This window comes from Acromyrmex echinatior, chromosome 15 (assembly GCF_024713525.1).
Source record: "Acromyrmex echinatior isolate Ae372 chromosome 15, ASM2471352v2, whole genome shotgun sequence".
NCBI lineage: Eukaryota > Metazoa > Arthropoda > Insecta > Hymenoptera > Formicidae > Acromyrmex > Acromyrmex echinatior.
In genome coordinates, this window is record NC_141866.1 from 1,306,661 (window position 1) to 1,321,843 (window position 15,183).

The window sequence follows — 15,183 nt, forward strand, 5'->3', positions numbered from 1 at the left end:
GAGGATGGTCGATCTGGACGCACGCGCCGGGGGCAACCAGAGGCTCGCGCTCTGTAATCACTTCTGCCTCTCTCTCTCTCTCTCTCTCTCTCTCTTTCGCGTACCCCTGGATCCCCTGGATCTCCATCGCGTTCGTACGAGACGTACACGGTACACGTGTGAGGAAGAGAACGAGGAGGGATCCTGGCTGAACGTACACGCACATGATCGCTCGTCCGCGAGTGCATACTAATTCTGAATGCAGGGGGATGGGGGTTACATTATGTAGGTGTGTCTACGAACACGCACGCGCGACTACGAAAGAGACTTGGAGGACTGACTTCGAGGAGAGGAGACGCAATGCTGAAGAGAGGGAATCGACCCCGCACGCCACACGCTTTTGCGCGTCCTCCTCTTCTGCTCTACACAAGGCACACATCTGCGTAATTGTCCCCGCCGGCAGCATCCGACCGATGCTGCTCCGACAGACGCGATCTTATCCTACAGTATGGCTCAAAAGTACTCGAGCGATGCCGTGAATTTTTATACTACATAGCGAAAGTTCAAAGTCCATATTTTCACGTCTCATATCTAATACAATAAATGGCTGTTTAATTTTTTAATCGAGTAACTTTGCTCGAAAAATTTTGTTCACACGAACGAAGCGTATCGTTCGAAACGTCTAATGGATCGTCGAGATTTTGGGCAGCGGGCCCATTTAACTTGCCTCTTGAGTACGAAAGAGTTAACACGAACGGTAAATCTTCGACCCGATCGCCCTTGGCCGCGTATCTCCCCTATGTTAAATCATTTCATTATCTTTGCGAACGATGATGCTAGGGCTCTTTCCTGCTGAGAGAAGAGCGAAATAAGAGAGCGACCGGTTTCTCAGGCCTTCCTAAAATAAGCACAACCATCCTAGATGTTCTTTCCAAGCATCAAGACTGACCACAACCATCAGTCTTTCTTCGCTCGCGCCACCATCATCGCTCTTATCTACGCGAAAGTAGCTATTTCTAAAAGTAAATCACACGGCCGATCGTTGCTCTGCCTTCCGAGCCATCCAGACACGAAACGCTCCGAGGAATTATTCAAATTTTGCTTCGCCAACCAAAGATTAAAATCGGTAGAATAAATCAAGATAATGGCGACGACGAGATAAATGCGAGAGAGAGAGACACTGAAGTACTTAATAATATATATACACTTGACAATTATCTATGATTTCTTACAACGACAACTATCTACGACAACTGTTTTGATCATCTCCGTTTATTCAAAACGAAGATTAACTGACGCCGCGATCGTGACGAAGAAGAGTACATTTTTGTACGCGTTTGATTCTTTTCTCTGGTAATAAATCTTACTGTGAACGTGCATCCGCAATGAGAGGTATATATACGACAAGCTTAAATCTAGAAACCAGAGAGAAACAAAGCGGCAGAGTCTATCGACTGGTTGCGGTTTCATCGTCAGTCTGGTTACATCTCTCTGGGAAAGTCTGTAACTCGCGCGGAGAGACGTCTCTCGCGCGAGCGATAAATCTTCGGCACACTCGGAGGCGGAGAGACCATCCATTTCGGTCTGAGGCTTGGCTCGTCCCAGCCGCTTATGACAATGTGTACTACCAGCGGCGAACACCGGTCGTACGCGGTGCAGCGATCGTGCATAAAAGCGATCGTGAATAAGAAGGATTGAAACAAAACACCTCAATGTGCTACACGATGTTGCGCATGCGATTATCGCATTGTGCAACACAGCGACGAGAGAAAATAATTCTGTAATTACGTACGGTACGTGTCCTTTACGTAATTCGGCTGGTAAATAATTTTCATTGGAAGAAAAATGTTCATATATCCTTCACGCTAATTCCCTTTCCAGTTCCCAGTTCTTCGCGCGTTATTAACATCATTATTTGACGGTTATGTAATTAGTAAAATCCCATACACGCGCGAATGATATGATTGATTCTCGTCGTGAAGCAACGTGGTCTCGAACGATCTCGCGTCTAACTCCGGCCCGGTACAATCGTGCGATTCAAAACCGTGTACGTCAGACGGAGATTAATAATCCAGTTAAGATTGCGATAGAGGAATACTTAAACACGATGTCACGTTCCATCAAAAACTCTTTACGAAACAATCGCGTATACGTTAGCAGACTTTGCGACTAGCAGACCGCAATGTTCGGGAAACGGAATATATAATTATAAATAGCTATTGCCTTTAAAATCGTTTGTCCATTTATCGAGATATCAAGAATCCTCTTGATGCTCGTTAATGTCACGATGCTAATGTCAATAGGCGACGAAAGACGGTAGGTATAAGGAACGATAAAGAGAACGTAATAATTATATTAACGTTCGTCCCACGATCTTGAGAAATTTCTCGGAAGAACATTGCATATGGAAAAAAAGACATTGAATCGCGGGTAACGTGAGTTAATTGTGTAGGCCATTGCCAGACGTGACATTACGCTCGCAATCTCTCACAAGGCGTGTACCAAGAAGTGAGATAAAAGCGCATAGAGGCGGCGAGATCGCGTTAGGCTTTCATGCCTCGTCCAAGTACCTTATCACCTTCGATCTGCGATTAGAAAGATACAGTTGTAATTTACAAACGACTACTCACTATCGCGCAACGCGAAAGCGTTGCTCCAAGCTGTTACGAGGAAATTGTTTCCAGAGGCTTCAGGCATGCCTTCGAGAACACTTCTATCCGCGAGACGAAGAAATTTAATTATGCAAGCTCGTGTTGGAGAACCGCAAATGATTATTAATCGATACAGATGATCGATTTATGTACATTGGGTATATATATATATATATATATATATGTATACTATATCGCACAGTAAATCTCCTTGAGATTACACACTATCTTAAGATTCATAGCAAAAGTTTTGTCTTTTTTCACGAAAAAAACATTTTCAAGTTTTCTTTTCTTAGATATTTCAGAAAAAAATATTTTTTTCTCGTTTCAGTAACATTTTTTTATGATAAAACTAACTAAATCAATAAAGCTTTCTACGAGAAAGAATCATGCTCACAAAATGTAGTCTGTAAAAATTAAAAGGTAAATACAGATATACGTATGCGTTTCACGTATGTAACTATTGTTTCGTGTAACAACCATGTAACTGGTAATCGCTTGCGTAATCATAACGCAACTCGATAAGATCTCTTAATCTTTAATACAATCTAACGATTTCCCAACGGTGCGGTGGGGAGATTGCGTCGTCGAGGGTTATAATCACCTAGGAGGGTTCTTCGAACCCGTCCTAGCTCGCAGGTACCGTTCGTCAGGGTCAATGCGGCGAGGAGAACCGGAACGGTAACGCCGGACTAGGTGACGTTATTAATTGGTTGATGGGAAGAGAAGAGCGGCAGGTCGGCAAGGTGGAGGAGAAGGTACAGAGTACGAGAGGTTGAACGAGATGGAGGAATAACAACGCGGCGCGGCGTCCCGGTGTTGACCGTTGGCGTGGTCGAGCTGAAAGGAGCGGTCTCTGGGGGATTAATTATCATTACCCTAGTGCAAAGAATGAGATCGTGCGTACCCCACCTAACGTTACCTTCGCCGTGACTGGCTACCGCACCCGTACCACGACCCACTTCCGATCTCTTGGATATAACGACAAGGCGGGTACGCGAAGGAGAACGTCGAAGATGATACGTACGTATGTTTGATAATATTTTAACTTTTAGTAATTTATACAACATGCATTTGAAAATTCTCAAGTACGCTATATAAACAAGAGATTTCTCAAATATTTTAACACTAAACATGTAAAATTCTTTCTCACTTTTTAAATAGAAATTTTTACAGAATTTGTATTCATATATGTATGAAGCTTAAAGGAATAATTATCCACGAGATTGAAATATTAATGTTTACGACGATATCTCTTTTAATTGAATAATCGAATAAGTCGTTGCGAGTTTTCTTTTCTACAATAATGCCGTACTGCAGAAAAAAAATATGTTACGTAACAAACTTGCCTGGAAAGTCATAAAGATCTATCTGCCATTATCAAACTAAAGATAGAGAAAAAGTATCGAGAATGGAGCGTAGATTTCCGGAGAACGTGACAAGAAGCCAGCGGTTAAGCGGCGCTCATTAGACGTCTTACGTTGTATCGTTTTCATCAAACCGACGGTTTCCTCGTTCACCATATATTCTGTGTTACCATGAAAGGGGGTAAAAGCCGCGGATGACGATCATGGGACGATTAGCTGAGACACTCTTTACCCGCGTGATGGCTGCTCTCCCAGCAGAGACGTGAGTATATGTACGCCGTGATGTCTTCCAGTCAGTCTCCCGCTCATCGGACTTGCCTCGTATCGTTGCACCGAGAGTAGACGTTAAACCGAGTTAGGGTACAAAGTGACTATCCCGGCCGCGTACCGACACGCTCCTCTCCTTTACTACCTGAACGGCTAACGATGCCCATTAGAGCACGAGGACGCCGAGTCTTCCTGACTAATCGCAACGCGCACGACTCCATACCTCATGCAGATCGGCTATTCGTCTTGCGGTATCCTCCAGTTTGTCAGTCGAATCGATACGATAAAGATACCAGCTGTCTATGACGTCCGAGATTGGAGAACCGAAGCGCGTAGATCGAGGGGATGAGAAACGACGGCGGGCAGACATGAATGCACCGTGAGATGCGTTTCGATGCGACGGGAAGGATAGACGTGCCGATACGTCCTAGAAGCGGATAAGACGAGCACTTTAAAGGATCCTTTAAAGGAAGCGCCCGGTCGTTTGCTGGTGAACACCGCGAAACGGAATGGCTGGTTGGAATCGATTGGCTTTAACGAAACAACGAAAAAACATAAGCGAGAAAATGTCCAATTCTTTCTTTTCCGTGACACGATTTTGTCAGTGAAGACACTTTCGCAAAATTAGGATTTGAAATCGATTTATAAATTATAGTAATCAAATCAAAGTCAATGAAGCGAACAATGTACATCATTGCGAAATTATCTCGTCGCGTCGTCACCTTAAGAACGAAATTTGCGCGATCATAAGGAACATGTCGTAAGTTGCACGTTAATGGGGAAAGGTGAGAGCAGCCCGTGGAGCTCCGCTCGTGCGGCACTTCCTTGATGATGATCGACGTAGATCGAGTGAGACGAACGGAACACGTGGTGCAGACAGTTCCGCAGGCGACGTGGTCTCGTGTTCCTGTAGGAGGAATAAGAAGAGCCTCACGAGTTCGCCGATGCAGGATCGCGCGATGGGTGATGCAAACGCCGGTAACCTAGATCTGTCACCTGAACGATTACGAGGGAGAATCACGTGTAGAGAAAGTGGGAGGAAGAGAATAGAGAACCGGCCATTCATCAGGCCTGCAACTCAAAGAGAAGCGTATCGAGAGAGAAGAGAATGGGCGGCAGAAACGTCGTCGATGATTAGAGCAAGATGAACGAGAGAGGGAGAGAGAGAAAGAGACGACCGTGACGACCACGTCGTCGATGTTTCGTGATTCCAGACCTCATCATCGCGCAATCATCTTCACAAAGCGGCCCGCGCGCTACCGCGTTTCGTAATCAGCCTTAAACGATAACAAGATACGTGGCGAACGAGGCGAAGCGAATCTGCTTCGGGGAAATGCGTTTACGCGCGTAACATGTGCTCGCCGCATATTCTCCGTCTGCAAGTAGGCAGGGCAGGGTGGAATCTCGTAAAGTCGAGAAATCACGCTACTGTATAACGCGAGAATATCCGTTATTCGATTTACGCTGCGTGGTCGGTCTGAAAACGCGCATGAATCTTTATCGTCATTTCTATAGCATGGGAGACCTGCTACAAATATTATATTATATATAAATTTCATACCTGTGTATGAAAATGTGAAGAGGAGCGATGTATTCTTTTGAAATTGCTTTTTCTTCGTAGGAGCTTCTATCTCCATTAATAAGATGGGAGAAAAAGTATAATCTCATGTCTTATTTTAAAATTGAACATCATACGTAACAAAATATATCCCGTAGAAAATTATCACGGACACTCGCGAAGCTTTCTTGTAAAAATGCGAATGAGTGTTTCTACGACTGTGTACATTGGTAATTAAATGTCTGAACGACATGTAGAAAAAAGCGAATTCAATAAATGAATGAATAAATGAACTTCCATACATCAACCGTCGATGTAAGGACATGGCATTTAAACGGATTCTAAAGTCGTCTGTATTATCAACTAACGCAATAATTTTTGTATAATTATTTTTCTATTTTACAGATTTCTTTTCCGGGATTAAAGTACACGCATTAATATGTATCTGTGAGATGAAGTTTACACCGAGAACGAAAAATACTGTTTAAATTGAGATCATTTCTTAATCCAATACGGCATCAGAGCTATTTTTTTCTTTCATTTGTTACTATTTTTTATACATTTCACATTTCCGCTCCACCTTTCTGTCATCGTAATGTCAACTGAAAGACAGTTCGTGCAGCATGAAATTCAGCATGAGCATTAATTTCGTTTACTACTCAATTAATTATGTTCATACACCGATGATACAACGCGTGCATGTATAAAATATAAATCGGCAATTCTCGTTACATCGCTCGTGACACGTGAATGTAAGAGGTCGTCTGAGTTCAACGATATTCGGAGCAAGAATTATGGTGTTCGTGCATAAAATCGTGGCAACGGGAGAGAACCTGTTGCCGCTTCTAAGATCACGAAGACGATAAGGCCGAAAGCGGAGGTGGAATCCTGCCCGCAGTGTAATTAAGCATTGACCTATAACGAGCTGTAATTAGTCATAGCTCTAACGAGCCATACAGGAATCAATCGATAGAGTCGAGGATATCACGCCGACATTCGAGTTGCTGATCTTTAATCTAAGAAAACTGACGCGTATATAAAGATATGACCGTAAACATTATTATAGGATGCACCGTGTAATTCCGTAAGCTATAATTTCGAAGCAATGACATTTTGAGACATGAATACATATTTTCGTATTATTATTTGACGAAGATGAAAATAGAAGGTCCATCAATAATTAATGTCTACGTCGATTTTAATTAATTTCGACTACTATTTAAGTGCTTACCGCATACGATCGTATTTATTTCGCGAAACAACATTATTGTATGATAATTCGAAATGAAAATTCATTAAATGAATTGAAAATTCATTAAAAGTATCACCAAGTCAGTAGCATCCAGTTTTTAACATTATTATCGACAAACGCGAGAATATAGAAAAATCGATACTTTTCTAAACAACAACTTAAACCGTTGACATGCATCATTATCCTTAATTCAATTACTGACATTGTACATGCGAGCGTGCGTTAATGAGAGCGGTAGCCAGAAGAGATATACTGAAACGATCGAGGAAGAGCAACGAGAGTCATAGCAAAGATACGCTGCTATAAAGCCAATAAAATGTTGATTACAGCTTGACTGTAGAGAACAACCGGCTGTCAATATATCCTGTTTTGTGCGCACACTGTCTTTCGCTCGTTGCTCGCGACCGCCAGGAAATTACAATGTCCATGCGTAACGGCGTATAGAATACAGGTAACACTTAACTAGCTAAGAATATGTAGTAACTCGACATCGAAGTCAGATGAGTTCGATGGCCGCAACATAGAAAACGCGAGTATTCACAAGCTAGATACTGAATCAGTAAATAGATGCGCAAAAGTAGAGGGAGAAAAAAAACCGGGAAAAATAGAATAATAGATGCGAACATGTGTTGTCGGTAGATCATGTGATAGCGATTGAGAAAATGTATTATCCTGGTACACTAATATCACTCGGATTGTGTAACAGCTTGTAGTACTATGAAAAGCGATTATATATCATTTTATTTCTTGTAAATAGAATGCCTATCTTTTTTCTTAATTTGACGGTCTGATAGACACTTGTGATATCGATTTTTGTTCTTTTCTCAGATTGATTGAATTCACCGAGGGGGAAAAAAAAAAAAATTAAAACATGACTGAAAGTATTTATACCGCTCGCCGATAATTAAATGCACGTTTGATGAATACGTCTCGGCATATTTCTGTATAAATGAGAGAGGTATAAAGCTGGTTCACGGTTATCGGCGTACGCGCTTTCAAACGCACGGTAGCGATCTGTCGAGCGGAGAAAGATGGCGTTAAATCCAAGTTAAGAACGTACGTGTCTTTCCGAGTCAACATTGGTACGTGCATATCGCACGTACGTGATATCGCACGCCTGTGTGTATGTACGTACAGGATGTATGTACAGGATGTGGGAGAAAGCGTGCACGTGGCCCTCAGGTTAATTAACGTTCTTGGCGATTAGGTAGGCGCTGGCTACGTGTCCAATCATTAAATCGATCGACGAATCGTAGTGATTATGTGTAAATCCCGAACAGTTTGCTCGCCCATAAGAGGATACTTTCTAAATATAATTCGCATTCAGCGAATTTGGATTTATCCGCCCGGATAGAGATACAAAGATACCGTAATTGTCGAATAATTACAACTGCTAATCGCCAAAAGCCGCGTACGTAAATTTGTGAAACTATGATAAATTAGAATCGATATTATCTTGCTTCCAGTTACTGGAATAAACAATTACATTTTGACAAATGAACGATGAAAATTCATATAAAAATAATTATTTAATGAATTTCTATTATATACAATTTTTATATTTTTAGAATGTAATTAATATTTTCATAATGTAAATAATTTATGATTCTGATTTTCAGTGGGGCTGAAAACAAAATATTATATAAGAGATTTATAAAAGATTTCAATTTAAAGTTATATATCAATCTAAACCGGAAACTATAAACCGTTCATCTTTTTTTATGGTGTATTATCTTCTAATATTCAAGCTGGATACGCCGTAAATCGAATTTATTAAATTATTAACATGGTTCATTGATATCGCGAAGCGAAAGATCGTCACTACTATAATCACATCGAGATACCTAGAAAGATAAACGCGAATAAGCAGATCGTATTAGCGTCAGTCGACACGCTTCATCATTAATTTCGTAAATAATGTAAATGTTCTAATACAACTACGCGGGCTATCATTATTGATGTTTAGACGCAAGTCTACTATACAATCAATGCGTATTATAAAAGGCATTTTGCCGCCGCAGTATTGCTATTTATCTAAAACCGACAGTTGTTTGGTAAATGTATTATAGGTACTCAATAAACTTAATTCATTAAATCGTTTTTTATCAATAAATTATATATTGCTCTATGAAAAAGGCAGATTATACACATTAAGAAAAAGTCACGATTACATTAATTAAGTAAAGAAAGAATTATCCTCGAGAACTTATACATCTCATTTTCAATTAATTTAACGTCAATATATTTTTACTTATGAAACGCGAAAGTTATTCGAATTTGTGATATCAAAATTGCAGAGACTATGATAGATAGCGAACCAAATACAGGAAACTGTTCGGGTCGATAGATAGCAAGCAGTCTGTACAGGAAGTATCTAATCGAATCGCGCAACAATACAGTAATTTTTAACAATCTCTAATTTCATCGATCATCCATCATAGAAACATCATACAATCCTTTCCCAAACATATCCGACATCCAAGTCAAGGCAAACCCTTCGTGCGAATCGAGCGTGGCCGACGGAATTGCGGATTGATCGACGTGGAGGAGGAAGCGCTTCGGCTTCAAGCCGCAGGAATCTAGAACGAGAACATCCCGCATCATTCGACGCGCACGTTCGTAATCGACGTGATACGCGGTGGATATTAGCGCCTATTAATGATTAATTGATCGATGCCAGGAGGCCTCGTTTCACGTGTGTGACGATGCTACACGCCGGTTCCAGCGAGCGAGAACGGAGAGGGTCGACCCGGGTCAGATCATGCTTTGCGCCGAATCGTTAGAAAGTCCGCGCTCTGAAGTCTCGCTGCGCTGCGTAGCACGCTCCGGATTAAGAAGAGATACTCATCCATCGACTCCATGCACTTGTTAGAAAAGAATTCGCTGTATTCAGAACAGAAAAAACTCTTGCGCGATAATTCAGATCTCAGAAGGACCTCACCGATATCCTTAAAGATCAGCGCAAATACAAGCATGACGTGATTCTAAATTTTCTTCCTGTCAATGAGCGGCTCGCGGCAGTATCGCGATTTATCATGATTTATCGGATACAATTTATCCGTGACGAGAGAAACGTGATAATTCTTAAACGATCGGGAAATGAAAAATGTATGATTCAACGCGACAGCGAACGGCTAACGATCACTCAACGAAGTATCACGACTCGCACGAGTTGTTGAGGGTAAACAGAAACCAACATAGTCATTTAAAAATGTCCTCGGTTAATCGAAATCGATTCAAAACGGTTAAAGCGTAATCGGACGTTGATTCCACACGGTCGATGAAATACGAATAACGAATGGATGTTCGTGGAGGAATTCGAGGATAAACACGCGTGGGACGCGAGGATCCAACAGGATGCAACGTCCTTCGTGCGCGTCGCATCGGAAGACACATAAGCCACATTCATGACTTTTTAACGATCTAGGACGGAGCGATCCTATGATCAGCTCAGACACACGGCCGTGTTTATGTGTGTAGCGAATGCTTTAACCCTCTCATCCCGAATCCTTGGAGTCTATGGACTGTTTTGTACCATGATGTATTGCATGATGTATTACTACAAGTTACGTCCTCACACCTTCTCGCAATCGACGATTCTAAATACGGGTACAATTACTTTCATTCTTCACGTTTACGTAATACATAATACTCTATATGTCATCGAAAGTTTCACCGAGGTTCCATTGATGATAACAATATTGAAAAATGGAATTGTTGAGCCTCAAATTTAAATCAAAAGTTGAACAAAAAATATTTATTAATGATAATAAATAGATAAATTTTTTTCAAATAAGTTTATGATTTTATGACTTTTATAATGAGGATAGTATCACGTTAGATCGATTAATGAGACAAAACTGTTTACGCTATCAGTAATGACATGTAATTGCCCCCTAAGCAAGTCTATATTTGTATATCTACGTACTGTATTTATTACAATTATTACCAGATAATAGTTCAATCGCTTCCAACTTCTCTCATCATGAAAATAAATAATCAATGTACTAAGTATCAATTGAATACGTAGCAAGAACTTGCAGTAATATAATTACATTCGTTTTTCCGAGATAGTTTCGCACTGCTGGCTCGAACGAAAGTGAATGCATTAATATAACAGGTACGGATAAGGGTCACTATCATAATTCTAGCTAATCTATGAAAGGATCACTCATGCTGTTGATCAGTTCGCAAGAATTCTCCGCGACATTAGAATCTCGGTGCCACGATTCTAAGAGGATTCATCTGCGTCGTAATGCCATATTTGCCGAGCCAAGTATCGAGATCAAGAGCTCGTAGTCGAATTCAACATGGTAACTCGATAGATGAATCGAACGGCGCGCACACGAGATATTCCATGATGTAAATAACGACCGCGAGATCGTTATGGCTCCACTTTATAAATCTTAAGCGATTTGTTTAGATTTCACTTTTATACGTTTTAATGATTCGATATTGCGTATTCGCATGATCATTATAGACGCATTCATCGACGGCTGTAAAGAGAAGATCACAGATCTGTTCGTGTCTGCGCGTTAAATCGAACATTTATAATTGAACAAAGGTAATAAATTGCTGCTAATTAATTATCTCGCTAAATTTGTATTTAATTTAATACATTTTACGTGTCTTAAATGGTCCACTCAAATTTATATGCGTTAATTCAACACAAAATGAATATGATAGAAATTTAACACAAATATCATTTAAGAAGAAAACACAAAAAAAGATAATACTGATACAGTTTGTAAACAAACTATGGAAGCATATTTTTTTCAGTAAAATTAATATTTATACATTAAATTAACGTATATTCATTCGTCAGAATTTATATTTTAAAATATATTATTTTTAGTCACTTATTCATAAATTGTATTATTTTGACATAAAGAAATTTTGAATACGAAGAAATTCAACATAAAGAGTGGACCGTTTCCAATGCCGATTCAAAATGTTTTTTTTACTTAAAAAAAATCGATAATACCACAGTATCATTAATTGTACGTTCATATACAGAGTGTCCCGAAAGTTTTTGCCAATCGCTTTTGTGTAGATAGAGCGAACTAAACTGAGTCAAAAAGTCTTGTACCATTTTGCAATTTTGGCAATAGTTAACATGATATTAATTACTAAAAATTGTCAAATATTGGTCTTGAATAATTTTTTATTCAAATACTATTAACTTTAAAAACTGCAAAAGACAAAAATGATTAATTTTTTTCTCATAGGACTCTAAACATTTTTTCGGAATTTTTTAATATCACATATTTTCTCATGTTGGTAAAAATAAGAAATGCAATAATGATTGGCAAAAACTTTCGGGACACTCTATAAAATATAAAAATGTTTACAGGCAAACGTTTTTATACACCAGCTGTACCAAATTTACGAAAGTCACTTGTGAAGCCATTATCAGAGATTCTTTCACGTACGTGTGTACTACACGAGCAAAAGAATGATCGGTACCAGGGTTCCTCTCGAACGTTGATTCTCGAGATGTGTAGCGGGGTCCCTGAAGGCACGTCAGTTTCGATTATCCTCGGCTAACGTTAGGCCCCGTTCAGCGCGTGCTCGCTCGCGCGAACGCAGTCGCGGTCCTCGAAACGTCAGACTGTCGGGGCCGTAAATTTTTTCGCGGGCGCCCACCTCTCGTCATGCATATTCATGAATACTCGAATGTAATCGAACGCCGCGCGAGACTGGAGACGGCGGGGTCCTCGAGCGCTTCGATCAGCCGTCGACTCAATTCAAGAATGACGAGGGCCAACCATGAGAGCGTATATAGATAAGAGCGATTCAAGGATCACTGCTCCTCTTGGCAAACCATGCCGTGGAATACCGAGGGACGGCCGTGCACTTTATGCGAATCCCGAGACGACACGCACGACATCGATTCTTATCTCCCGAAGGATACCGCGCGCCACGCAAAAAGTGCAATACGAGGTGCGACGCGGTGATGCCGTTTCCGAAACGGCTTACAGTATCATGGCATGATCGAATTTGGTTTCAAACAACTTCGATATCGATACCGAATACCAGCGGATCGCTCATTAAATATATCGATGTTCACGCGGTCATCAAGCATGTAAAAACTTATGAAAAATCCATCTTAAGTTATCCATCTTAATTATCGCGGGATGCTCATTAGGGTACACAAGAGAGTCGCGCTACGGTGAGTCTTCATTTTTCAGTTGCAAAATAACTTCCCAAAGTGAAGTGAGAGGAAATTGCGACTCGTGACGTGGATGAGGAACTTTTCTACCGCGATGCTGGAGTCATGGTTCTTGCTCTCTGTCAAGTGTGAGTGAACGATGTGACAGCCGGAGGAATAACTTCTGTCACGAAGCTGGTGAGGAGTGGCGCGGTGTTCGAGAGCTTCGTGACACCGCCGATCCGCGAAGTGGAAGATCGTATCGTGTACGCGCGAGATAAGCGTGTCGGGTTATCTGTAATTAATCAATTTGCGTCTACCAGGCGGCAGCCTGGTAATTACTTCGGATTCTCCGTTTTATCGCGAATTATGAAACCATTCATCGCGCGGTTCCCGAGCTCGAGCGAAAAACGGGGGGAAGTAGACACACTATCTGTGGAAAGTAGACCGCGCCCCAGTTCTACGATGAAAGGTCGTTACTGCCGAGCGAAATGCCGCGCTTCTAAGTGGAGGAAAACGAGGGGAAGCCTCACGTTTACACCCAATAGGACGGACGAGTGGATAATTTCAGTGGACACTCGAAAACCCCGACAACCACGCCCGTAACTTCGCGGAAATAGCAAATGTTAAGTGATCCGTAAAAACTATCATTGCGAGATCTAGTATTTCGCCTCGGAACGAGATAAAGAAAGAAAGAAAGAAAGAAAAAAGACAAGGAGGAGAAAGAAAGAATGAAAAAGAGAAAAAGAGAGAACGAGAAGAAGGAAGGGAGGAGAAAGTATAGATACTACAAACACTAGAGAGGGATGGAGGATCACACGCTAACTTCAAGGGGTCATTATAGAACTTTCCTAGCTGGCGCGCCGTCTCTCCCTACTCGCTAATGCCAGACTGTCCGGATTGACTGATGCCAGGTCATTCAAAGCCTTCTAGATCGCTTCGTTGCCTCACTAACGTAGAAGTCGGGAAGATATTGCGCGATTGATGACAGCGTGCACCATTACAGAGTTGGCTTTCAAAAGCCATTAAAAATACTAGCTACGTCCAACGCGATTCGTGCAACAATCTAACCGAATCGAAACATTTATCAGATTTTTTTTCCTTATTTCAATGAATACGCGGATCATCGTATATATATATATGGTTATTATAACTTAAAGGAGTTAGCTGTATAGCTCTTTTTATTTTTCCAAGTTAGAATTGTGACAGAACAGAAACATGTTTCGAACAAAACCATCGCAGAAAAGTATATTTATAGGAAAACATTTGTCTCCAATGACAATCGTTGTGCAATCTCGCGCTTTAATAAAGACATTAAAATTCGTTTGATGCGCTTGATGCGAGTATATGAATAATGACGTAAGTGCATTACCTACTATTTTTCCTCGTGGAAAACCGCATTGCGGTAAAAAGATCTCCTTGACTCACCTGTGCGTACTCGGCGCATATGTCGATTGACGAAACGTAATTAACGACGTCCTCGATGGTCCAGCGATTTACGGCTTGCCCATCACCGCAAGGTATGTGGCCATAGAGAGTCGGACACCTGACCGGCGGAGGTGTGGTTGGCCTCGCGGTAGGTTTCGGCTTGGGGGATACACTTTCGGATCTCCTTGTTTCCGTCCTTTGTCGCTTACGAGGTGCGAAACCACCGGGACTCGAAAGATCCAAGGGACTCGTCACCCCCGTGTCTCTTTTGTTCGCGCCTGTGTTTTAAAACAAAATAAAACGTTGCTAACGTTGTCTAATCTTCCTCAAAATTGATCAATGATATGCCACGTAAATATACATATCAATATAATACATAAAATATCTTACAATTCGATTGGATGCACTCAGCATTAAAATCATTATACACAAACTGATGTAAAAACGTATATTTAATATAAATATAAAAACACATTAACCAAGATATCCTCGATGTATTTTATTATGCTGTTAAGTAAAATATATATTTT

The 15,183-nt window shown here is 41.0% G+C and overlaps 1 protein-coding gene across 6 annotated transcripts in view; it reads right to left on the reverse strand.

Annotated features, from left to right (window-relative positions):
- LOC105151266 (uncharacterized) overlaps positions 1–15,183 on the reverse strand; it is a 131,239-nt gene that overhangs the window by 35,766 nt on the left and 80,290 nt on the right. For all 6 annotated transcript variants that reach the window (XM_087414006.1, XM_087414005.1, XM_087414004.1 and 3 more), the window contains one exon: positions 14,654–14,931. In XM_087414006.1, the coding sequence (XP_087270132.1) occupies positions 14,654–14,931 (278 nt within the window). The remainder of the gene's footprint in view (positions 1–14,653; positions 14,932–15,183) is intronic.